The 23,930-nt window shown below is 44.8% G+C and overlaps 1 protein-coding gene across 1 annotated transcript; it reads left to right on the top strand.

Annotated features, from left to right (window-relative positions):
* The first annotated feature begins 12,603 nt into the window (after window positions 1–12,603).
* Window positions 12,604–15,334, top strand: LOC108928954 (uncharacterized). The gene is made up of 5 exons (XM_018743170.2): window positions 12,604–12,705; window positions 12,787–12,833; window positions 12,922–15,087; window positions 15,166–15,191; window positions 15,265–15,334. Exons 1-4 carry the CDS (start codon window positions 12,683–12,685, stop codon window positions 15,177–15,179), a joined length of 2,250 nt encoding a protein of 749 aa, XP_018598686.2. The 5' UTR covers window positions 12,604–12,682; the 3' UTR covers window positions 15,180–15,191; window positions 15,265–15,334.
* The last annotated feature ends 8,596 nt before the right edge of the window (window positions 15,335–23,930 follow it).

Genomic DNA, 23,930 nt, shown 5'->3' with positions numbered 1-23,930 from the left:
TTATATATGAAGTGGTTGTTCACTAGTCACTAACCATGATCCAGTTAGTGGTTTCAACTGAGTCCAGTTGTTCCTGATCCGCTTGGAAGAACTTAAAGGCAACAAGTTCCCAGTAACAAAGAATCCAGTGTGTGGTTAAGACTTCAGTGTAGGAACAGATATTCAAGCAAGGAAACTGAGGTGGCTTTCATTGGGCTAGTCTGCACTTGAGCGATAGCTCTTGAGATTTACTTAAGGTAAGTGTTCTACTGTTTCTTGTTGGTCTGTAGTGGCTTTTCATTTCTTTATTGATTTATGTTGTGCTTTAGTCCTAAGTGTAAAGGACCTCTTTAGATTCTTCTACAGAGTGATTTGCTTGTTGGTAATGAGTATATCTTGTGTAGAAGCCCAAAAAGGTGAGCAGACTCTTGAGGCAAAGGTGAAGCTTTGATGCTTAAGCCATAATCCTAGTTTGTATTCAGCGCTTCCATCAATGTGTTCCGGGTCATGGCTTTGGTGCCCACAACAATATTATCCTAATGCTGTAACCATCGGTGGCAATTTCAGTTCATCCCAGAAGGGCAGCTATGAACCCATCTCAAACCAGCTTGTTTCAGGCACATACAGTTCTGGCCCCAGAAGTGCCATTCCTGTTGCAGACAAACCAGTACCTAGTTACTTCTGGGCATAATATCTAGACTCAGACAGATGCCCCCAGTAGCAGTGTAGCTTCAAGTACCTTTCACTTTCTCTCTGCTCCAAGTGAGATATTCAAGTATGGCTTTAGTTCTTCACAGCATGTTGGATCCCAGAGCACACTTGCTCAAGGTGCTAATGTTCAGACCAGTGCTCCAGCCATTCCAATCCACCTTGGCTTTTCCCAGAATGGTCATGTTCCTGACCAAGTTGCTAGTTACCCCCTTACATGTGGACTGGCACAGTGGACAGGTTCCCAGAGGGGTTCTGTTCAGGGCACTGGGGCTCTGTCATACGACAGCATTCCAGCTAGCTATAGGTCTGCTCCAGGTTTATCTCTGGTGAACTATGGTTCTAGGCAGACTGATAAGCTACAGTCTGCATATGGTTCTGGATCTCTGAAACAAGAAACATATTTGCTTACCTTATAGTGGCCTCTCAAGCTGGTTCTCATTCTTAGCTTACTTCTGGTTCTGCTCAAACCATAGCATCCAAGCCTTATTCCTGTGTGCTTGATGTCAGCTATCCATCTATTGAAGGGATGGACTCCCAGCTGCAACCATGATTTTGCTTAGCAAGCAGGAGCCCAAGCCACATAGACTGTACAAAGTAGTTCCAGGTTGGCTCACAGCCTGAGCACTCAAAGTTCTGGCCCTAGTCAGATTGCCTCTAGCTGTTCACAGGGTGTATATTCTCAGTTGGGCTCTGGTCCCACATGGGCCACCAGTGGCTCAGCACTACATGCTACCTTGCATGAGATGTGGTTCTTCCTTGGGTATGGGCTGCCACACCAGGTATGGCATTCCTGGTAGATCCAGTGCTACACAGATGCTAGTTCCCCAACTAGCATCTTCTAGACATCCAGTTGGCTATATTACTTTCCCTGGAATGAACTCCCAGGGTGCCAGTGCTTCTGACCAGGGCTTAAGCTTACAGAGTGTCTCTGTAGCCCAACATAACATGGGCTGCCCACACACTAGCTCCAGTAGACAAGGTACTACTATACCAGCTAGTCTTGGCATGGTTCAGACATCTGGTTCTCACAGCAACCCTGGCTATCAAAACCTAGGATGCCAGCTTTCCTCAGGCCAACCTCGTGTTGACTACACATCTTTTCAGGGAACAGACTCCTGGGTTTCCTCTCCATCTCAAGTTCCTGCTACCGCTACAGTTTTGGTCAACATGTAACTCCTCAAACTAGCTATGGGTCCAGGTATGCTTATCCTCAGAGATATGGGATGCTGACAAAATCTGCTCCACTACAAGAAAGCTCTGGACCTGCACAAATCCTGAGCCCTCTGGGTTATGATTCTGTAGAGGGAGTACAGTCCCAGCTTAATTCTGCTCTGATCGGTTCTGTACCCAGTTCTTGCTCCCATGCGAGCTATAGTTTTAATGAGGGGCTAGCTTCTCAGGTCAGGTATGGTTCCACTCAGGCTAATGTTAGCCACAGAACTGGCTCTCTTGGTTCTCCAAGCACCTTTGGCTTGGTCAGCAGTCCCACTTTGCAAAACCTAGGATCACTAAATCCCTTTGGCATCCTTCAGTCTACTTCAAAGCAGAGGTTGATCTTGCCAGGTGTTTTTGGCTCAGGTGGCAAAGATCCTTCTCCACATAGCTTAGGTTCCCACCATAGCACTGCATCAAGGCAGATCAGCTCTCGCTCTGTATACATTACTGGCTCTTAGCATGGTTCCGTGTCTACTATCCGTGTCATTTCCTCCCAGGAGGCTAGCAGTCAGCTTGGCTTTGCTCGGCAAGTTCCCTCACAGGGAACCTCTGTCCACGGTGCTGGTTCCCAGGCTCAAACACTAGGTTTCCAGCAGGGGTCTGGTTCTGCACCAACTGGATGGGCTCCTGATGTTCAGTTCATGAAAAACTGGCTCAGACTTCTTCCAGGTGAACCTCAGAACATTCAGCACACTTGTAAGGATTACTTTTGCTGGAATTCATCTTCCTTTCCTTCCTTCATGGGAAAAGGACAATGAAGTGAGCTTAAGGTAAGCTGCACATTAACAAATTGCTTCCACATCATACTTGGTTCCTTCTAATTGAAGGCTTCTCTTTTCAGATGCTGGAGTCATTCACCATGACCTGTAATTGAGCTTTATTTCAAACTTGAAATAAAGATTGCTTTTATTGTATTTACTGAGTTGACTTATATAAACATAGGGATGAAAGGTACAAGCTTTTTAAATATTTGTTGCAACATGTTCATCTAGTAAAATATGAATTGTAGTTTCTCCAACTACCTAGAATATAGAACTAGGCAAGTTACTGCACTGACTACTGTGGTCCATGGAATGTAGTCATAACTGGGAATCGGTTTTTTACTGGGGGTGGGGAAATGGCAGAATCTCTACTGTTAGATCCCTAATATCACTATGCTACTCAAGTATGTCTTCCAGTTGAGGCTAACATACTACAGCAACATCTATAAACACTAATGCATTGTAAGCAGAACATAACATCTACTGGGGCCAAACTGGAAATTCCACTGTAAACATCACTCCATAGCATGTAATGCTGCTACCATTGACAAAGAGTCAGGATCTCCCTCTGCCAAAGGGAAACATTCTTGGCTTTCCTAAGTCCAGTTTAAAGGACTGGTACTAATGGAATTACAGTGAAATTGGTAACCTAAGAATCAAGGGAGGTAGCATAGGTTAAGCAATACATTTCAGTTCCTCTATCCTTTTTGTTCCAGGTCATGGCTTTGGTGTTCACCAGCAATATTATCCTATTGCTGTTGCCATTGGTGGCAGTTCCAGTTTATCCCAGAACAGCAGTTATAATCCTACCTCAAACCAACCTGTTTCAGGCACATACAGTTCTGGCCCGACCACAAACTCCCTGAGCAGTGCTATCCCTGTTCAAGTCGGACCTTCCCCTAGGTCAGGGGTGTCCAAAGTTTTTTTGGTGAGGGCCAAATACAGAAAAATAAGCAAAGGCCCGGGCCACACACAAGAGGTGACATATTGACACATGATTACTGTGTGTATTTCTAACTCACCTATAATGTGAAGAACATTGCTCTCAGTGGGAGCAGTGATGCTGTCCTTTGGATTGAAGGATGGCTGGGATGTCAGGAGAAAGTTTGGTGGTTGAGACACGAAGGACTTCACAGAAATGGCTATCAGTCATTCTGGATCTCAGTCTGCTTTTGTTCTGATTTAACAGAGAAAATGTTTGTTCACATATGTATGTTGAGCCGAACAGGCTCATCATTCTTTTTGCGTGGCGTCTCATCAGAGGAAACTTGGCATGATCCAAACTCTGATAGAAGTCAGGGAGGGAGAGAAGCTAAATATTAAATATTTAGTAAAAAAGTAAATATTTTTCTTTGCTTAATTTTGTTTAGTGGAGAAGCACCTTTTCTGTGACTGGCTCCATCTAGTGTTGAAACTGAGAAGTGCAACAGAGTTGAGCTCAAGCGCCATGTGCGGGCCATATTCAATTATATTTTCAGAATTTGCTGCGGGCCAATAAAAACTGACCCGCGGGCCGCAGTTGGCCCGCGGGCCGTAGTTTGGACACCCCTGCCCTAGGTCCTTCTGGGAAGGATATCTGAGGTCAGACAGACACACCCCAAGGACCAGCAATAGAGCTTCAAGTACCTTCAGTTCTCTCTCTCTGCTCCAAGTGAGAGATTCAAGTATGGCTTTGGTTCTGCCCAGCATGTTGGGGCCCAGAGTATGCTTGCTGAAGGTATGAGTGCTGCAGCCATTCCAATTCCCTTTGGCTCTTCCCAGAATGGTCATATTTCTGACCAAGTTAAGTACCCACTGGCATATGGACCAGCACAGGGGACAGGTTCCCAGAGTGCTTCTGGTCAGGGCACTGGTGTTCTGCCACACTACAGCATTCCAACTAGCTATATGTCTGCTCCAGGTTTACCTCATGTGAACTATGGTTCTGGTCAGACTGATAACATACGGGGTGATCATGGTTCTGGATCTCTGCTTGTTTCAAGCAGATAGGCTTCTTCCCTTATGATGCCCTCTCAAGGAGGTGTTGGTTCCTGGTTTACTTCTGGTTCTGCTCAACCCATAGCATCTCGGCCTTACTCCAGTATGCCTCATGTCAGCTATGCATCTACTCGAGGGATGGACTCTCAGCTGAGCTCTGGCTTCCAGACAGCTGGCTTACCTGGTAGCTCCAGTTCTGCCCTGAATCTGGAATCCCACACAAATGATGGTGTTCAGCAAGCAGGCACTCAAGCCACACCTGGTTCTGTATTGCTTCATGGCTTGAGCACTGAAGGTTATGGCCCTAGTCAGACAGCCTTTGGCTGTTCACAAGATGCATATTCTCAGTTTGGCTCTGGCTCAACATGGGTCACCAGTGGCTTAGCACCATATGCTGCCTCACAAAAGAGTTGTGGTTACTCCTTAGGTACTAGCTACCACACCAGGCATACCATTCCTGATGGTTCTGGTGCCATGCAGGACCTAGTTTCCAAACTGTCACCTTCTGAACATCCAATTGGCTTCAATGATAAGAAGGTCCAGCAGAGGTTGTACTTCCTTCGCCAGCTGAGGAAGTTCAACCTGCCACAGGTGCTACTGCTGCAATTCTACTCCGCAGTCATCCAGTCTGTCCTCTGCACCTCCATAACTGTCTGGTTCGGCTCAGCTACGAAATCGGACGTCAGAAGACTACAGCAGATAGTTCGGACTGCTGGAAGAATCATTGGCACATCCCCCCCCCCCCCCCCAGCTCTCCAAGAACTGCACTCGTCCAGAGTCAGTAAAAGGGCTAGCAAAATCATTCTAGACCCCTCACATCCAGGCCACTTCCTCTTCGAACCTTTGCCATCTGGCCAGCGCTGCAGAGCACTGAGCACCAGGACAGCCAGGCACAAGAAAAGTTTCTTTCCTCAGGCCATCCACCTCATGAACAGCTAAATCCCCCCCTAGAGAGTAAACCAGTGCAATACACAACGCTATTTATATTTATAACTATTTATCACATCATATCTCTTACTCACACTCCCTTGCTTTTGTATAGAACATACCTGTACATACATACAATGTCTAATGACTATTTTTGTATATTGGGTGCTTTATATATAATATTTTTTTTTTTTTTTTAATCCTTTATTCACATATTCTATCTTGTCATCTGTCTTGTCACTGTCATTCTGTCTGTGCTATGGAAGTTTCTGTCACCAAGACAAATTCCTTGTATGTGTGAACATACTTGGCAATAAAGCTCTTTCTGATTCTGATTTTCCTGGAATCAGCTCACAGGCTGTTGGTGCTTCTGACCAGGTCTTAAACTTGCAGAGTGTGCAGAGCCCATATTACATTGAGCTCCAGAGACAAACTGGCCTTAATGGGAAAGCTTCAAGTACCACAACCAGTTTTGGTGTGGTCGAGACTTCTGGCTCTCAGAGCAACCCTGGTTACCGAAAGCTGGAATCCCAGCTTTTCTCTGGTACACCTCATGTTGCTTATATCTCTTTTCAGGGTCCAGACGGGACTTCCTTGCCATCTGAAGTCCCTGTGACCAGCTACAGTTCCGGTCCACATGCAACCCCTCAAACTAACTATGGGTCCACCCAGAATTTGGGCTCTTGGACCACATATGCTTTCCCCCAGAGATATGGGATGCAGGCAAAATTTACTCCTCTACAGGGAATCCCTGGTGCTACACAAATCGTGAGCCCTCTGGGTTATGGTTCTGTGCAGGGAGTATAGTCTCAGCTTGCTTCTGGTCTGCTCAGTTCTGTACCCAGCTCACCTGGGAGGAAACACTATGGTTTTAATGTGGGGCTGGGTTCTCAGGTCAGGTATGGTTCCATTGTGGCTGGTGTTGACCACAGATCTGGCTCTCATGGTCCTCTGAGCACCTGTGGCTTGGCTAGCAGTCCTACACTGCAAAATGTAAACCACCAGATGTCCTCTGGAATCCCTCAACCTACTTCCAGTCAGGGGTTGATCTCTCCAGGTGTTTCTGGATCAGTTGGCAGTTATGCTTCTGAACATAGCTCAGGTTCCCACCATACCACTGGTTCTGACTCTGTACACAACACTGGCTCTCTGCATGGCTCCATGTTGCCTGGCTATGTCAGTTCCTCCATGGAGGGTGGTAACCATCTAGCCTTTGATCAGCAAATGGCCTCACAGGGAGCCTTTAGCTCTGGCCAAGGTGTTGGTTCCCAGGCTCATGCAGCTCTCCAGCTGCAACCTGGAGCTGCACCAACGGGATGGGCCACTGACAGTCAGTCCAGAAAGCTCTGGCTGAGCCTTATTCCAGGTGAGCCTTAAAACATTTGGAGTGCCTGTAAGGATTACTTCTACCGCAATTCAACATTTTCCTTTCCTTCCTTTACAGGAAAAGAACAATGAAGTGGGCTTATGGTAAGATGCATAATGATAAATTGCTTCCGCAATGTATTTGGTTGCTTCTAATTGAAGTCTTCTCACTTCAGGTGCTGCAGTAAGTCATGATGACCTGTTAATCTCTACTGTAAACTTGAAATAAACATTGCTTTTCCTCCATGTACTGTCAGACTAATTCTGTAAATTAGTGAAGCAAGGTTTAAGCTTTGTTCCTTAGGTTTGTGTAAACTGCAGTATGTTCATCCAGCGACCAAATGGATGGAAGGTTTGTCCAACTACAAAGAACATTGAACTAGGCCAGTTACTACACTGACTACTGTGCTCCATGGAATGTAGTCATAATTGTAGAATCACTCTTCTACTGGAGGTGGAGAAATGATCCAGCCAGAAAAGTATTACTTCTGGAGCCTTAATATCACAGTGATACTCAGCTACATAATCCAATTGCTACCACCATACTACAGTAACAGTGATGCTCAGTGGGTAGTAGCACTGCTGTCTCTCCACACCCAGGTGGTGTGTTGTGGGGATGCAGGTTCAATCCCTGCTCAGGCTAGCATTTGCATGTTTTCATATCTGTGTGGTCTTCTTCCTGTAGTCAAAAACCATGCTGCTCAGGTTAACCCATACACTCGGCGTCAGTGATGTCCACTAACACATGGATGAATGATTCATTGTAAGTAGAGTATCCAGCAGCATCAGTTACCCTGCATAAGGTGTGTGGGCTGCTGACACTAGTTAATCGGAAGTTGCTTTGGGGAAAAGGCTACAAGTAACACTTCCATGGTACACAAAAACTTGACAGTGGCTGGGGACAAACTGGGAATTCCACTGTCACTCCGTAAATGGTTTTCATGCAGTACTTGAAATAAACCCTTTGTAAGTTCTGAGTTGAATTCATGAGAGCAGTGCTATGAGACTTAAGCTTTGTCCATAATAGCTTACAAATTTGAAATGAATCCAAAAGCAGTAACTGGATTAGATGAGCAAATAGGCTAAATATTCTGATTTTTAAATACTTCAAACAGTATTCTATGTGGCAGTGTAGAAACTTGTATTTATCTTAATTGGAAGTCATTTTCTATTGAAAATGTTAGAAGTTGTGTGTTACTGCACTTAAACTGGTTTAAGATCAGTGTAACAGCACTGAGATATTAAGGTGGGTTGCATAGCCGAACTCAATTTTCCAGACTAGAAATTCATACTGAGTATATGACTTCACACAAGCTCTTCAAGGATATGGTACCTCCCCCATGGTATGAGATATATATGTATATAGTAGGTGATCCCTGCATGAGCAGGGAATGAAATGCAGAAGACCCAATTTCATTTGATAAACCATTGTTTAGCTGACTTAATACACAGTGATTTATGGTTGCAGAGTTTGTGTATAGAGTACAATGTCACAATGAATGTGACATTCAGATTACAGGTAATTATTCATAACTGCTACAATACTGACTGGTCTATATGAAAACACAACTGTCCAAATAAGACTAATCAGTTCAGATGCTTAAAATCTGGGTGGTGTGAGAGGATGTGGGTTCAATCCCCACTCAGTCTGTGTAGTTTGCATATTCTCTGTGTCTGTGTGGGTTTCTTCTGGGTGCTCTGGTTTCCTACCACAATCCAAAGACATGCTGTTCATGTTCACGGGTCTGTGTGTGTGTGTGTGTGTGTGTGTGTGTTCCACTGATGTATGGATGAGTGACCTATTGTAAGTAGTGTATCTACCAGTGCAAGTCACCTTGATGAATAAGTTGTGTGGGCTGATGATACTACATAGAGTTCTTCAGAAGTTGCTTTGGGCAAAACTGTCTGCTAAATAAATGTAAATGTCAAATGCAAAGAAAGGTAGATCCCCATGAGGTTAGTCACATTCTCTGGACATGTCAGGCGATGATTCACCTAGAATATCAACATTAGACAGTACAAGCATTGGCCTGAGTAAAAAAGTTGACTGCAGCTTGCTAAATGTTGTCTTTGCTATTTGAATGATATTTTATCAATAATTCTGACAGTGATTAACTAGCAACCAACACACGAGAAGAACAATGACATACTGTTATGTTTTTTAGGATAAATGTGGATTTCGGCTGGAGATAAGGATGGCAACACTTTTGTGGAATATAGTGAAATACTCTCAGTATTTGATAGCTTTTAGGTTATGTTTATTTACTTCATGTTCTTTAATATTTTAAAAAACACACACACACTGACTGAAACTGCTTGTCCCAACCAGAGTCCTGGTAAGCCAGAGCCTAACCTGGCAACACAGGGGGTAGGACTGGAGGGGGAGGGGACACACCCAGGATGGGATGCCAGCCTGCTGCAAGGCACAAAAGTGGGACTTGAACCCCAGACCCACCAGAGAGCAGAAACAGACCAAACCCACCGCACCACCGTGCACCCTCCGAATTTTAAAAAAAAATAAAAATTAAAGGGAAATACATGAATTAATACTCATACATTGACTGGATCATCTAAGGCAAACATCTGTCACTACAGTATTGTGGGTTCAGCTCTTTTGGTAAATACCAACCAATGTGCACAACTGCTTGTCCCTAGCTGGGTCGCAGCAAGCCGGAGCCCACCAAGCAACGCAGGACACAAGGCCGAGGGCAAAGGGAACACATCCTGGACAGGACACAAGTCCACCACAAAGTACAGCAAGCAGGGCTCAAACCCCAGACCCGCCACACAGCGAGCACTGGCCAAAACCTGCTGCATCACCGCACCCCCAGCTTTCAGAAAAAAGAAAATTAATGAAAATTAAATAGCCATCAGGGGCACAATGGGACAACAGGTTTAGCCAGGGACTGCTCTCTGGTAGGTCTAGGCTTTGAGTCCCACTTGGGGTGCCTTGTGACAGACAGGCATTCTGTCCTGGGTGTGTGTGTCCCCCCAGCCTTGCACCCTATGCTGCTGGGTGAGGCTCCAGCTCACCACAACCCTGCTTGAAACATGCAGTTTCAGCCAACATTTGTGTGTGTGTCTAAATAGCCTTCAAAGTATCTGTACTGTGTTTTCGTTCACATGCGATTAGCATATTTCTGAACCACTTGTCCCCTACAGGGTTGCGGGGAACCAGAGCCTAACCCGGCAACACAGGGCATAAGGCCAGAGGGGAAGGGGACACACCCAGCACAGGACGCCAGTCTGTCGCAAGGCACCCCTAGCAGGACTCAAACCCCTGACCCACTGGAGAGCAGGACCCAGTCTAACCCACTGCACCACCGCGCCCCCTGCAATTAGCATATTAATCAATATAATATTTAACCCTGCATGGGACAAGCGGTTTCAGTCAATGTGTGTGTGTATATTTCCCAACTCTCCAGAGCTGATTTCTACAATTATATGTTGTAAACACATTATAAGTTCTCTGATTTCTCATTGTAAGTAACCTTAAATGTTCCAGACCACACACACACACACATTTCCAGAACCGCTTGTCCCTCACAGGGTCACGAGGAACCGGAGCCTACCCGGCAACACAGGGCGTAAGGCCGGAGGGGGAAGGGGACACACCCAGGACGGGACGCCAGTCCGTCTCAAGGCACCCCAAGCGGGACTCGAACCCCAGACCCACCGGAGAGCAGGACTGCGGTCCAACCCACTGCGCCACCGCACCCCCTATGCAGTAAACATCTTGAAACAATTTTAGATTTGGAGGAAACTCAGCTCTATCTCTGATTGGTCAACACTAAACTCTGATTGGTTTCACTGCTAGTGAAATTGGCCAATGAAATCAACAGAAGTCAACTAGTTTTGCATAACTGTGACCATCAGCCAACTGTAGCTGGTGGTATCAGAAAAACATGTCACATTTTGCTGTATTACTCACTTGACTGGTTTTAGAGAGAAAATTAAAACATTAAATGTGGAAAAATTCAAAAGTACAAAAGAAATGAAATGCAGTAAATGTATATCTTTTTAGGGAGCGTGGTGGTGCGGTGGCGCAGTGGGTTGGACCAGGTCCTGCTCTTTGGTGGGGCTGGGGTTCAAGTCCCCCTTGGGGTGCCTTGTGACAGACTGGCGTCCTGTCCTGGGTGTATCCCTTCCTCCTCCGGCCTTATGCCCTGTGTTGCCGGGTAGGCTCTGGTTCCCCGCAACCCTGTATGGGACAAGCGGTTCTGAAAATGTGTGTGTATGTATATATCTTTTCAAATGTACACTGGTAAGAATATCACTGTCAAAATTTACTCTAAAAAATACATTTTCTCCAAAGATTTACTTCAGTATTTGTACAGTATTTTATTCACAGATTTTAGTAGTTTTGTGTTGTTGGGTTTGTGCACTTTTAACTAACATTCTTTTAACTTGTGTGGATTTTATTGTATAGCGTTTTATTGTTTTATTAGGTTATTCTGTGCACTTTGAGCTTTTTATATTGATGACTACTCATGTGTATGTCTGTTTTGTATTCATTTGTCTGTTTTTAGGGGTATGATCAAGTTTTATACTGTAATTTAGAAGTATTTTATGTGTTCTGAAGGATGCATGTATATGATGACTTCGGTTGAGCTGCTGTTGGGGGGCAGTCCTTTGTGGGTATGTTGGTGTGGGGAAGACATGGGTCAGTTATATTTTTTGTAGCAAGGAAGGGGGATTGTTATGGGAAAGACTCTGTCTTGACAATGTATTTTATGTAATTTTGTTGACCAACTGTAGGAAAATGGTTTTGGGTTTGTCTGATTGTGGATTTTTAATGTTTGTTTTGGTTGTGTGTATTATTGATAACTTCATTAAATTAATTTTGGAAATAAAAAAAAAAAAAGTAAATCATTACTACCTACCTCTGGTTAAATATATTAATTTTCTCAATTTTTCTAACTCTGTTATGAAGCTGAGAAATGGTCCACTGATTGCTGATAATTGTTCAACGCTCAAAAGCGGAGAATGGGATCAAGAGTCCCAGACACACACACACACACTTTCTGAACCGCTTGTCCCATACGGGGTCACTGGGAACCGGAGCCTACGCAGCAACACAGGGCGTAAGGGGACACACTCAGGACGGGACGCCAGTCCATCGCAAGGCACTCCAAGCGGGACTCGAACCCCAGACCCACTAGAGAACAGGACCCGGTCCAACCCACTGCACCACTGCGCCCCCGAGTCCCAGACCCACCCTCAGTAAACATACGGTTTTGAGATGTCAAGATTTGTGAAAACAGGCAGAACAGCACACCTAGTGTTCAAAATTAAAAAATTAAAGCAGCAGTGAAAGAATTCCATGAAATTGTAAAGTAAATATTTACATTTACATTTATTCATTTAGCAGACACTTTTCTCCAAAGCGAAGTACATCTCATAGAAAATACAATTTGTGCATATATATGTGCATATGAATATCTGATGCATACCACAGTGAAATTCCTAGACAGGGCAACACTTAAACAAAACTTAGAAAATATTAAAAGTCTTAAAAAAGTGACTGATCGAAATAGTTATACGTGACGTGGGTGTTGAGTCACTAACCCTGATCCAATCAGTGGTTTCAATTGTTTTCAGCTGTTCCTGATCAGCTTGAAAGGACTTAAAGGCAACAAGTTCCCAGTAGAAAGGTATCCAGTGTGGGGTGAAGAGCTCCATCTAAGCTCTTTTGTATAGGCAAGGTTGTTGTAGTAGCTTTTACTGGGTTGGTCTAGATTTGCACAATGGCTCTTGACCTTTACTTAAGGTAAGTGTTTTATTTGTTTGGAGTTGCCTTTTGTTCCTTCATGTGTATCAAATATAATGACTTGTCTGGCTTGTTTTACAGAGTGCTTTGCTTGTCAGTGAGTATAGCCTGTATAAAAGCCCATGAAGGTGAGCAGTATCTTTTAGTGGAAGACATAATGCTTACAACATAGTCCTTGTTTCACTTGGTCAATTCTATTCTTTCATGTTGTGACAGGTCATGGCTTTGGTGCTCAACAGCAATATTATCCAAATGCTGTTGCCACTGGTGGCCGTTTCAGTTCATCCCAGCTCAGCAGCTATGAGCCTACCTCAAACAAGCCTATTTCAGCCATATTTGAGTCTGGCCAGACCACAAACTCCCTCAGCAGTGCTATCCCTGTTGCAGTCACACCAGCCTCCAGTAACCTCTGGGCAGGATATCAGAGGTCAGGCAGAGACCCCCTAGCTACCAACAATGTAGCTTCAAGTGAGAGATTCAAGGATGGCTTTGGTTCTGGCGAGCATGTTAATACCCAGAGCATGTGTCCTCCTAGGACAAGTGCTCATACCAGGGCTGCTTTTGCTGCAGGCATTCCAATCCCCCTTGGCTTTTCCCAGAGTGGTCATGTTTCTGACCAAGTTGCTGCTTACCCACTGGCATATGGACTGGGAGGGGGGACAGGTTCCCATGGGGGTTCTGCTCAGGGTACTGGTGCTCTGCCCTACTACACCATTCCAAGTAGCTATAGCTCTGCTCCAGGTTTACCGCATGTGAACTATGGTTCTGGATCCCTGCATGAAATGAACAGATATGCTTACACCCTTCTAGTGCCCTCTCAAGGTGTTGGTTCCCACACTACTTCTGGTTCTGCTCAAACCCTAGAATACCATCCTTATTCCAGTATACCTCAGGTCAGCTATGCTTCTACTCAAGGGCTGGACTCCCAGCAGTCAGTTGGCTCACCTGCCAGCTACAGTTATCCCATGGCTCTGGGATCCCACACAAATCTTGGCTTGGCTCATGAAGCAGGAGCTCAACTCGCACCACCTTTTGTACGGGGTAGTTCTGTATTGACCCATGGCTTGAGTGCTCGAGGTTCCGACCCTAGTTGGAAAGCCTCTGGCTATTTGCAAGGCCCGTATACCCAGTTGGGCTCTGGGCCCACATGGGTCCCCAGTGGCTTAGCACCACCTGCTGCTGCTGCTTCCCAGGAGAGGTGTGGTTTTTCCTTGCCTACTGGCTACCGCACTAGGCATGGCTTTCCGGGTAGTGACGGTACCACCCAGACCCTAGCTTCCCAACTAACATCCCCCAACCATCCAGCTGGCTATAGTTATTCCCCTGGCATGAACTCCCAGGGTGTCAGTACATCTGGCCAGGTCTTAAGCTTGCCGAGTGTCTCTCGAGCTCCATGCAATATGGGCTGTGCACAAACTGGCTTTAGTGGACAAGGTACAAGTACCACAACCAGTCTTGGTGTGGGTCAGGCTTCTGGCTCTCAGAGCAACCCTGGTTACCAAAACCTAGTATCTCAGGTTACTTCAGGTACACCTTATGTTCCCCATATGCCTTTTCAGGGGACAGACTGGCCTTCCTTGCCATATCAAGTTGCTGTGATGAGCTACGGTTCTGGTTCGCATGTCACTCCTCAACCTAGCTATGAGTCTACTCGGGACTTGCGTTATTGGACTAGGAATGCTTTTCCCCAGAGATATGGGATGCAGGCAATATCTGCTCCTCTACAACAGGGCTCTGGATCTAAACAAATCCTGAGCCCTCTGGGTTATGGTTTCAGTCAAATGGCTGACCCTGGTTATGTGCAGGGAGTACAGTCTCAGTTTGGGTCTGCTCTGGTCAGTTCTGTGCCCAGCTCCCCTGGGAGGAAGAATGATGGTTGTAATGTGGGGCAAGGCTCTCAGGCTAGGTATGGTTCTACTTTGCCTTCTGTTGATCACAGAAGTGGTGATTCTCCAAGCACCTTTGGCTTGGTCAGTAGTCCCACTTTGCAAAAGACAAGATCACAAATGTCCTTTGGAATTCCTCTGCCTGTGACCAAGCAGGGGTTGGTTGTCCAAGGCTTTCCTGAGTTGGCTGACACTTATACTGCTGCACATAGCTTAGGTTCCCACCGTACCACTGGATCTAATCATGTCAGTGCTGGTGCTGCACACACCAGACCTCTGCAAGGCTCCATGTCCACTGGCTCTGTCAGTTCGTCCCAGGAGGCTGGTAACCATCTTGCCATTGCACAGCAAATGGCCTCACATGGAATCTCTAGCTCTGGCCAAGGTGTTGGTTCCCCTGCTCAAACATCAGGTTTCCAGCTGAGGGCTGGATCTGCACCAACTGGATGGGCTTCTGGCAGTCAGTTCAGGAAATACTGGCAGAAACTTCTTCCAGGTGAGCCTTTAAACATTTATAGCCTCTATAAGGATAATGTCTGCTTGCATTCAACATTATCCTTTCCTTTCTTCCTAGGACAAGGGCAATGAAGCTGTCTTAGGGTAAGCTGCATCTTGACCTGAATTGCTTCCGCAGTGTATTTGGCTACTTCTAATGGAAGGCTTCTCATTGCAGGTGTTGCAGTCATTCAGCATGACCTGTTGAGCTCTCTTGTGAACTTGAAATAAACATTACCTTTCCTACATGTACTGAGCAGGAGTCTCCTTATTAGGGTACAAGGTTTAAGCTTTGTTCCTTTTGGCTTGTAAATGTTCATCCAGTGAACAAATGGCTTGAAGAGCTTTTCAATTACAAGGCCTAGTTGTATACAAGGTATGGCACTGACAAATGTGCTCCTGTGACTGTAATCACTTCTCTACTGGGAGCAACTCATTCAAGAAGAAATTTATTACTGATGGAACCCTAATGCAGCAACTGGATTAGAGTATAGTTGCAACATACAATAACACCTATTAACTAGAATAGATGATTATTTAGAACATCTCATTCTCAGCAAATGATATTCCAATCTTTTGATTATATCATAACAAACATTAAGGAACTGTCTTTAACCAAGGGAACTTTTTGCTTCCTGTAAGGGTTGTCTAAGGCATTTGTACTACTGGAATCATAATATAGCTGAAGTACCAAATGGAGTATAGCAAAACCATAATGGTGAAACTGACTATGAACTGAAGCCAAATGGCTTCATACAAAGTGTCTGAGGCTACAAGATACTGGCAAGGTTAGAATGGCACATGGCAGATATTCTTGTCTTTCCAGTAAGAGTGCTGTACAGATGCAAAACTACTCTGCTACTTTCTAGACCATTTCATTCAAGATGACTTACAACTGCAAAGTTGTAGACTAGTTTATCACTTAATACAACCTTGAGGTGAGTTTGCTGCAATACTGTCCCCTAAAACAACTCTGTCTAAACAAGGGAAGACCAGTCAGTTCAGATGCTCAAAATCCATAGAATGGTAGAACATTCTGAGGTTAGTCACATTCTCTGGACATGTTGGAGCAATGACCCACATAAAACAAAATTATTCATAATTGGCATGAGTATGAAGTAGAGTGCAGCTTGATAAATCACTTAGCTATTCAAGTGATGGTCTATCACTAATGCTGACAGTGGTTAACTAGCTAGGGCACACACCAAAAGAGCAATTTTTTTTTTTTCTCCTAAGAGGTGTTAAGGATGACAACATGGGTAAAATCTAGGTGAATGTGTAGTGATAACTTTCAGGTTATGTTGACTTTCTGTGTAAAAGTACAATTTCTAAAAAAATTTACTTTACTGGCTCATTGCTACTCACATCTGGTTAAACACTCCTCTTTTCTGAATTTTACTGACTTTGACTATGAAGAAGTAAAGTGCTGCACTATGGGTGCCCTGATTCCAGACAATTCTTCAACACTCACAAAAGTAGGGAATGTGATCCCACACACAGCATCAGCATAAATGTCCTCCTGAGATGCAAAAAAAAAGTGAAATCTGGCAGAACTGTCTTGAATGAAAGATCATAGTAAAATTAGATATCACATTTAATACCAAAAAAAACCTCAATAAGGAGCCATTTAAGGAAGGAAAAAACATGAAATGTCTTTAAAAAAGTGATCTAAAGGGTTATACATAAAGTGGGTGTTCACCAGTCACTAACACTGATCTAGTCAGTGCTTTCAGTTGTTTTCAGCTGCTCATGATCATCTTGGAAGACACTAGAAAGGTGTCAAGTGCTCAGTGTAGGGTCTTCTACAAAGGCAAGGCTGTTGAGGTATTGTTCACTGTGCTGGTTTGGATTTGAAAAATGTCTATTGAGAGTTACTTAAGGTAAGGGTTTTATTTCTTGTTTGTACTAGCTTTTTGTTTTTTTTTTCCTGTTTTATAGTGCATTTTAGTCTTAAGTGTAAATGATTTCTTTGGCTTGTTTTACAGAGTGCTTTGCTTGTTAAGTATATGTTGTATGGAAGCCTAAAAAAGGTGAGCAATCTCTTAAAGCTGAAGACTTCATGATTAAAACTATTGCTTGATTTTAAGAAACTACATTCAAGTAGTTCAGTGCTTCTTTGCTTGTGTTCCAGGTCATGGCCTTGGTGCTCTGCAACAATATTGTAATGACCTGCGTTATTGTTTTAGGTGGGGAAACCTGTCTAATGTGAATAATTGCATTCTGGGGAATAATGTGAAATGTGGGTGTGCAACCTCTGGGGAAAATGATGGGTTGACTGTGTCTACAGCGGGATGCCAAGCTCTCTGTAAGCACAGGTCCCGGAGGAAACGAGGTCTTCGGACCGAGACTATTTCTTTGGTGTCGGTGTTTGAATAAATCATTCTAGATGAACGCTGCCTCTGCGTCCTTCTTCACCCCATCCAAGCCCACGGTGCTGCATGCCACGATACTACCCTAATGCTGTTGCCATTGGTAGCAGTTTGTTTATCCCACAGCAGCAGCCGTGATCCTATCTCAAACCAGCCTGTTTTAGGTACAAACAGTGCTATTCCCATTGCAGTCAAACCAGCTCCTAGTTATTTTTGTGCAAGATATCTGAGCTCAGACAGAGACACCCCCAGTACCAGCAATGGAGCTTCAAATATCTTTAGCTCTCTTTGTGCTCTAAGTGAGAGATCCAAGTATGGCTTGTGTTCTTCACAGCCTGTTGGTACCTAGAGCACAGTTGGTCAAGGTGCTAATGTTCAGACCAATGCTGAAGCCACTTCAGTCTGCCTTTGGCCTTTCCCAGAGTGGTCATGTTTCTGACCAAGTTGCTAGTTACCCCCCCCCCCATATGGACCAGCAGAGGTGACAGGTTCCCAGAAGGGTTCAGCTCAGGGTACTGGTGCTCTGCCCTACTACAACAGTTCATCTAGCTACAGTTCTGCTCCAGATTTACCTCTGACAAACTATGTATCTTGCCTTATGTTGCCCCCTCAAGGGATTGTTGGTTCCCACCTTTCTTCTGGTTCTGCTCAAACCATAGCATCCTAGCCTTACTCCAGTATGCCTCTGGTCAGCTATGCATTTAATCAAGGGAGAGAATCTCAGCTGACAGCTAGCTTACTGGGCAGCTCCAGTTCTGCCTTGGGTCGGGGATCCTGTAGAAGCCATGGCTTTGTTCAGCAACCAGGAGCCAAAGCCATGCTTGGCTCTGTACAAGGTAGTTCTGGGAGGAGTCACAGCCGGAGCACTCAAGGTTATGACTGTAGTCAAACTGCCCCTGGCTCTTCACAGGGTCCATATTCTCAGTTGGGCTCTGGCTCAACATGGGTCACCACTACATCAGAACCATGTGTTGCCTTCCAAGAGAGGTGTGGTTCTTCCTTGGCTCCTGGTTACCACACCAGGTTTGGCATTCTTGATAGTTCCAGTGCCACTCAGATGCTAGTTTCCCAACTTGCATCTTCTAAACATCTAGTTGACTATAGTGCTTTCCATGGGATGACCTCCAGGGGTATTGCTTCTTCTGTCCAGGGCTTAAGCTTGCAGAGTGCCTCTGGAGCCCAATGTAATATGGGGTATGCGCAAACTGGTGCTTGTGGCCAAGACAAGTACGCCTAGTTTTTGGATGGTTCAGACATCTGGTTCTTAGAGCAACCTTAGTATCCAAAACATAGGCTGCCAGCTTTCCTTGGGTACACTGCATGTTGGCCACACATCTTTCCAAGGGGGAAGACTCTTGGGTTTCCTGTATATCCCAACTTCCTGTGACCAGCTACAATTCTGGTCCACATGCAACCCCTCAAACTAGCTATGGGTCCACTCAGAACTTAGGATCTCGGACCAGTTATGCTTTTTCCCAAAGATATGGGATGCAGGCAACACTTACTCCTCTACAAGGAAGTGCTGGATCTATGCAAATCTTCAGGCCCCTGGGTTATGTTTTGGGGCATTTGGCAGACTCTGGTTCTGTGCAGGGAGTGCAGTCCCAGCTTGCTTCTGGTTCTGTACCCAGTTCTTCCTCCAATGTGAGCTATGGTTCTAATGTGAGGCTAGGTTCTCAGGTCAGGTATGGTTCCACTGAGGCTGGTGTTAGCCACAGAACTGCCTCTCTTGGTTCTCCAAGCATCTATGGCTTGGCCAGTAGTTCCACTCTGCAAAACCTAGGATCACAAATCTCCTCTGGAATCCCTCATCTTCCAGTTTGGAGTTGATCTTTCCAGGTGTTTCTGGTTCAGCTGGCAGCTATTCTTCTCCACATAGCTCAAGTTCCCCCTATAGCACTGGATCTAGGCAGGTCAGCTCTGACTCTACATTCAACACTGGATCTCTGCATGGCTCCATGTCTACTGGTTATGTCAGCTCTTCCCAGGAGGCTAGTAGCCAGCTTGGCATTTCTCAGCAAATGGTCTCACAGGAAGCCTCTAGCTCAGGCCAGAGTGTTGGTTCCCAGGTTCAAACACCAGGTTTCCAGCTGAGGCCTGGATCTGTGCCATTTGGATGGGTTCCTGACAGCTCAGGAAATATTGGCACAGACTTATTCCAGGTGAGCCATTAAACATTTAGTACATGTAAAAGGATTATTTATGCTTGTGTTCAATATCTCACTTTCCATCCTTTATAAGGAAACAATGAAATGTGCTTATGGTAAGTTGCATCTTGACAAATCACTTCCACAATGATTCTGGGCCATTGCTTATTGAAGGTTTCTTCTTTTAGGTGCTGCTGTCACACATTGACCTATAAATGATCATGTTAACACGGAAATAAAGTTTTCTGTTCACTATGGTCTAACCTCAATTCTACAAATAAGTTTCAGAAGTGGCTTTTAACATTTTGCAGAGGTTCATACTGACTCTTGCATTTAATGAATAAACATACATGTCTAACTTCATGTCATTCCACCATGTCTGTTATGCATTCCTGTTTAATCTGCATACTTTTTCTAGTGCAAACCATAACAATGTGGTCCACTATCACTTTCTCTCACATACTGCAACTACTTCAACCCTTAAACTAGTGGCCAATTAAAACTCACTTCTCAGGAATGTGTTAAACTAACAATGCTCCACAACTTCCCATAATAGTTCAGTGATCCCTAGATGTCCTTTGAGTAGGGACCTCAGGGGAGGTGTGCAATAGCCTCATACACAGACTTTATTTTATTTTTTTCTGGTATATGGAAACATCATAATGGAAGTAATTACATCACAGGGTTCACTTGGTCCTGTAAAATGACTTAGGCCTTGATTGCGACAGAACTGTAAAACGATAGCAGGACTAAATGGCTCTGCATTAACTGGGGTAATAACTGGCCCAAACCTTCCACCTTTAGAGAAGCTTAACATGTCTAGTCAAAACTAGATCAGAGGTCCCAGTCAAATTCTAAACTAAGATCGCTGTTCGACTTTGCTGGTTTGTCAACAGTTTGAGAAACAGTTGATGCTGATTAGAATTAATGACCTTCCACATTTAGAACAAGTCAATTCTGCTCTCAGCTCTTCCGTAGTTAAGGTTATGAGTGTCCCCACCAGAAGTGTGGGGGTTGGTGATGATTTGCATCAAAATCCCTAAGTGGGCAGTGATGGAGACCAGCACTGGCATTCTGCTGGTTCGCGACCGCTGTCTATGGGGGTTCCAGCACTGTTGTAACTCAAAGAGACGGCTTCCTGCCGTCCTGCTCTCTATGCTCCCACCACAAGGGTGAAGTGTTATGCTTTTGCCTACAGATCACAAAAGTGCGAGTCACTTATCACACGAGGCATCTTAGGATCCCATGAGTGCTGAGTTGCTTCAGTTGCAGAAACTTCCCAACTCAATTGTTCACTGCTTTCCATGTGCTGCTAAATATCTGATGAGCCCCAAAACACATTTCTCTCTCCTGTGACACTAGTTTCTACTGAATTCACGGTGTGAGACTTTACACATTCTGGTAGTCTGTCATGTTTAACTCTGATCAGAATGGAATTGGGTCACAACATAGACACATATGTGGTATGCTGTTACAGCCAAAGAGAATTTCACCTGAGCAGCAGTTGTTTCATCATTCATTCATTCCTTCAATGTCTTTTAAGTAACTTGAATTCTGTCACTCCAGTGGGTGAGAGAATGAATGAATGAACATTAACTTGTCTCATCTGGCAACGTTTGAGGCTAAAGTCTGTAAAGCTGCTACAGTGATGGACACTGGACAGAACCACCGGGTTCATCAGCTATAACATCTCAAATTTCTCTGATGAATTGACTTGTTCGACAAGTCTAGGTGGTCCAGGGTCGAGGATGGAGTAAACTGTGGCCTTCTCTGCTGGAGAAGTGTAGTAGGGGCCGGCGAACCCAGGGTCTGCTGCTTGTCTGGTGCTCCACCCCATGGCGTGGAAGGAGACCACCACCAGTTTCTGCTGTCATTGGAGATGTGTGACTCACGCACACCCACACACTTTTTATTAGTAAGATTTGTCTCTCACCTGGCTTTCTTCACCACATCACTGTTTTTGCCCTCTCTGAATAGAGGAAAGAATTATTTATGGAATTTTATTTTTATTGTGGTTCACAATACAGTTCTGTTCATTTACTCAGTTGCTATTGTCTGTATGGGAACACCTAGTGATCTGTTTGTACATTATTGTTGTTAATACTGCCCATAAGCTTAAAAAAAAAAGAAAAGGTATGTATTTAGAGAAAAATAGAACACTCATTTCATTCGAGGCTTTTTTTAGGTTCAAGGTAATGAAAGTCTTATCCTTATAATGCTTTTCTTTAAGATGATTTTCATAATCGTACGGTTTTGTTAAAAAGGGAAATCGGAGAAAATTGTCCCGATATTATCTGGTGGCCTTGTCAAAGACAGCACCGCGAAAGCGCTTATTTGCTGAAACGGAAAAGAAACAAAGATTTGGCTTGTCTCCTTTCACAGTCCACTCTTGCACTTCTTTACCCATTAATTTGATTACGGTGTGTGAAAGGGGCTCTTTTTGAGGATTACGACACAGACAGCGCCTCCTAATTGGTGTTGTACGTTTATATATGGGTTTCACATTGATGTTTAATGAACCTTTAATCCGACGGCCTCTGATGTCTGCGGTCTGCAGCGGCGGAGCCGCTCGCCTGGTTCTCGCGTTTCATGTTAATGTCAAAAGTGCAGCTCGCCATCACCGAAAAAATATATATATATTTCGAGAATTATCCTCCTGCGTCCGTAAGCATTTTAGTCATGCTGATCACAACCTCCTGTTTAACCAGCTGAGTTTCCTTTTGTTACCAAAGCTTGGCCCATATCTCTCTCATTACTCACACAGACATATATATTACATTTACATTACATTTATTCATTTAGCAGACACTTTTTTATGTCTATTTACATATGTGTATGTGTATATATATATATATATATATATATATATATATAAATAATCCTCTTTGCTCCAGTCATATATACATATATAATTTATTTTAAATTCACAAACGACAGTCTTATCATTAATGATGCCTTCCACCATCTTCCGCATCGAGGTGCTTGGCATGTCTTCAGACACTTTCTCCCAGGGCAAATCAACACCTCCACTATCACTTTTAAATGCTGGACCAAATTAGATAAGTATATTATACAGTTATTAGACAAAGGCTTGCCATTTAAGAGTAATGGTAATTGCATTAGTGTTTTATAAATGTCACCCCTCAAGCCTGCTTTATGAATTTTTATGCCCTGTGCATTTTTGAAACTGTAAGCATTGTTACCCGGCTGGTGGCCAAATGCCGAGTGTTTAACAGTCTGTCCATATTAATCCTCTTTCAAAGGTGTGCTAGTGCTTCCCCCCCCCACTTTAATTTTGCCCTGTTCTTTGTAATTGCTCCACAAATGCTTCTTTGTGTTGCTTTGTCTTGTCTCATTATTTATTATTATTTCGCAGGCCAATCCGAAGAACAGCGCAGTCATATTGCATGAAATTTTCATGTGACACAGATGAGTCATTTGCATAAAAGGCATAAAGAGGGAGTCTAATGTCACCGCCATTTATCAGTTACATTGAAGTTTGCCCCACACACACTCTCACACAAGAGTGTTGACGGTGCTGTACGTGGATTGTCAGTGGCAGCCAAGAAAACCCTAATGGGGGCTTGGTGGACTCGCCCACCCCGCGGCCCTGCTGTGACCCAGCAGTGACCCAGCAGTGACTCGATCCTGTCCATCCTGTCCAGTCCAGGACGCCGTAGAGTTCATGTCAGACCCCTCAGCTGATGTAGGATGTGCCGCCGTTTAGCTTTCCGACCCGGCCGACGTTGCTGGGCCCCCCGGCGGCTGCCGTGTGAGACGGGGTCCCGCCGGAGGTAGGGAGGGGGGTCTCGTCCTACTCCGAGCTGTAGAGTACCCGGTCTCCGCATCGCAGGGAGAGCTGCAAACCCGAGCCGATGAAAAGGCCACGGCAATTAGCGCGCCCTGGCTGCTCCGGCGGGTCACAGCGCAGCCCAACGCTCCCCCAGCTGCCAATAACGTCGACGCGCTCGGAACACACAATTAGGCGTCGGCTCGGCACCACTGGCAGACCTTTCACTCCGACTGCAGCTACAAGTGGGAGAGCGGGGTGGAGGTTGGGGGGGGGCTGTCAATTCGCAGTGGTATTTTATGTAACAGGAAAGTGTCCGGAAGGGTGTGTTTATTCTTCCTTTTGCAGCAGCGTGGAAAACATGTTCCTTACACATGGTCCTCAGTAGTGCAAATTCTTAATTCTTTTGTCTCCAAGTGTTCTTCAGAGCCGCTTACACTGGTTTGCATAGCAGAGTAACTTTTACTGTGTCAGTTCATGGGAGAGTACCTTGATCAAAGCACTACAGCAGGAGGTGGGATTTGAACCAGCAACCTGT

The sequence above is a fragment of the Scleropages formosus genome, chromosome 14 (assembly GCF_900964775.1).
Source record: "Scleropages formosus chromosome 14, fSclFor1.1, whole genome shotgun sequence".
NCBI classification, from domain to species: Eukaryota; Metazoa; Chordata; class Actinopteri; order Osteoglossiformes; family Osteoglossidae; genus Scleropages; species Scleropages formosus.
This window is presented reverse-complemented; position numbering and strand designations above follow the sequence as displayed.

Bases quoted from the DNA above. Each gene is read 5' to 3' on its own strand.
- LOC108928954 (XM_018743170.2), top strand. From the start codon at position 12,683: ATGGCTCTTGACCTTTACTTAAG. The intron at 12,706-12,786 runs GTAAGTGTTTTA...CTTGTTTTACAG, and splicing joins GCTCTTGACCTTTACTTAAG to AGTGCTTTGCTTGTCAGTGA. The intron at 12,834-12,921 runs GTGAGCAGTATC...ATGTTGTGACAG, and splicing joins CTGTATAAAAGCCCATGAAG to GTCATGGCTTTGGTGCTCAA.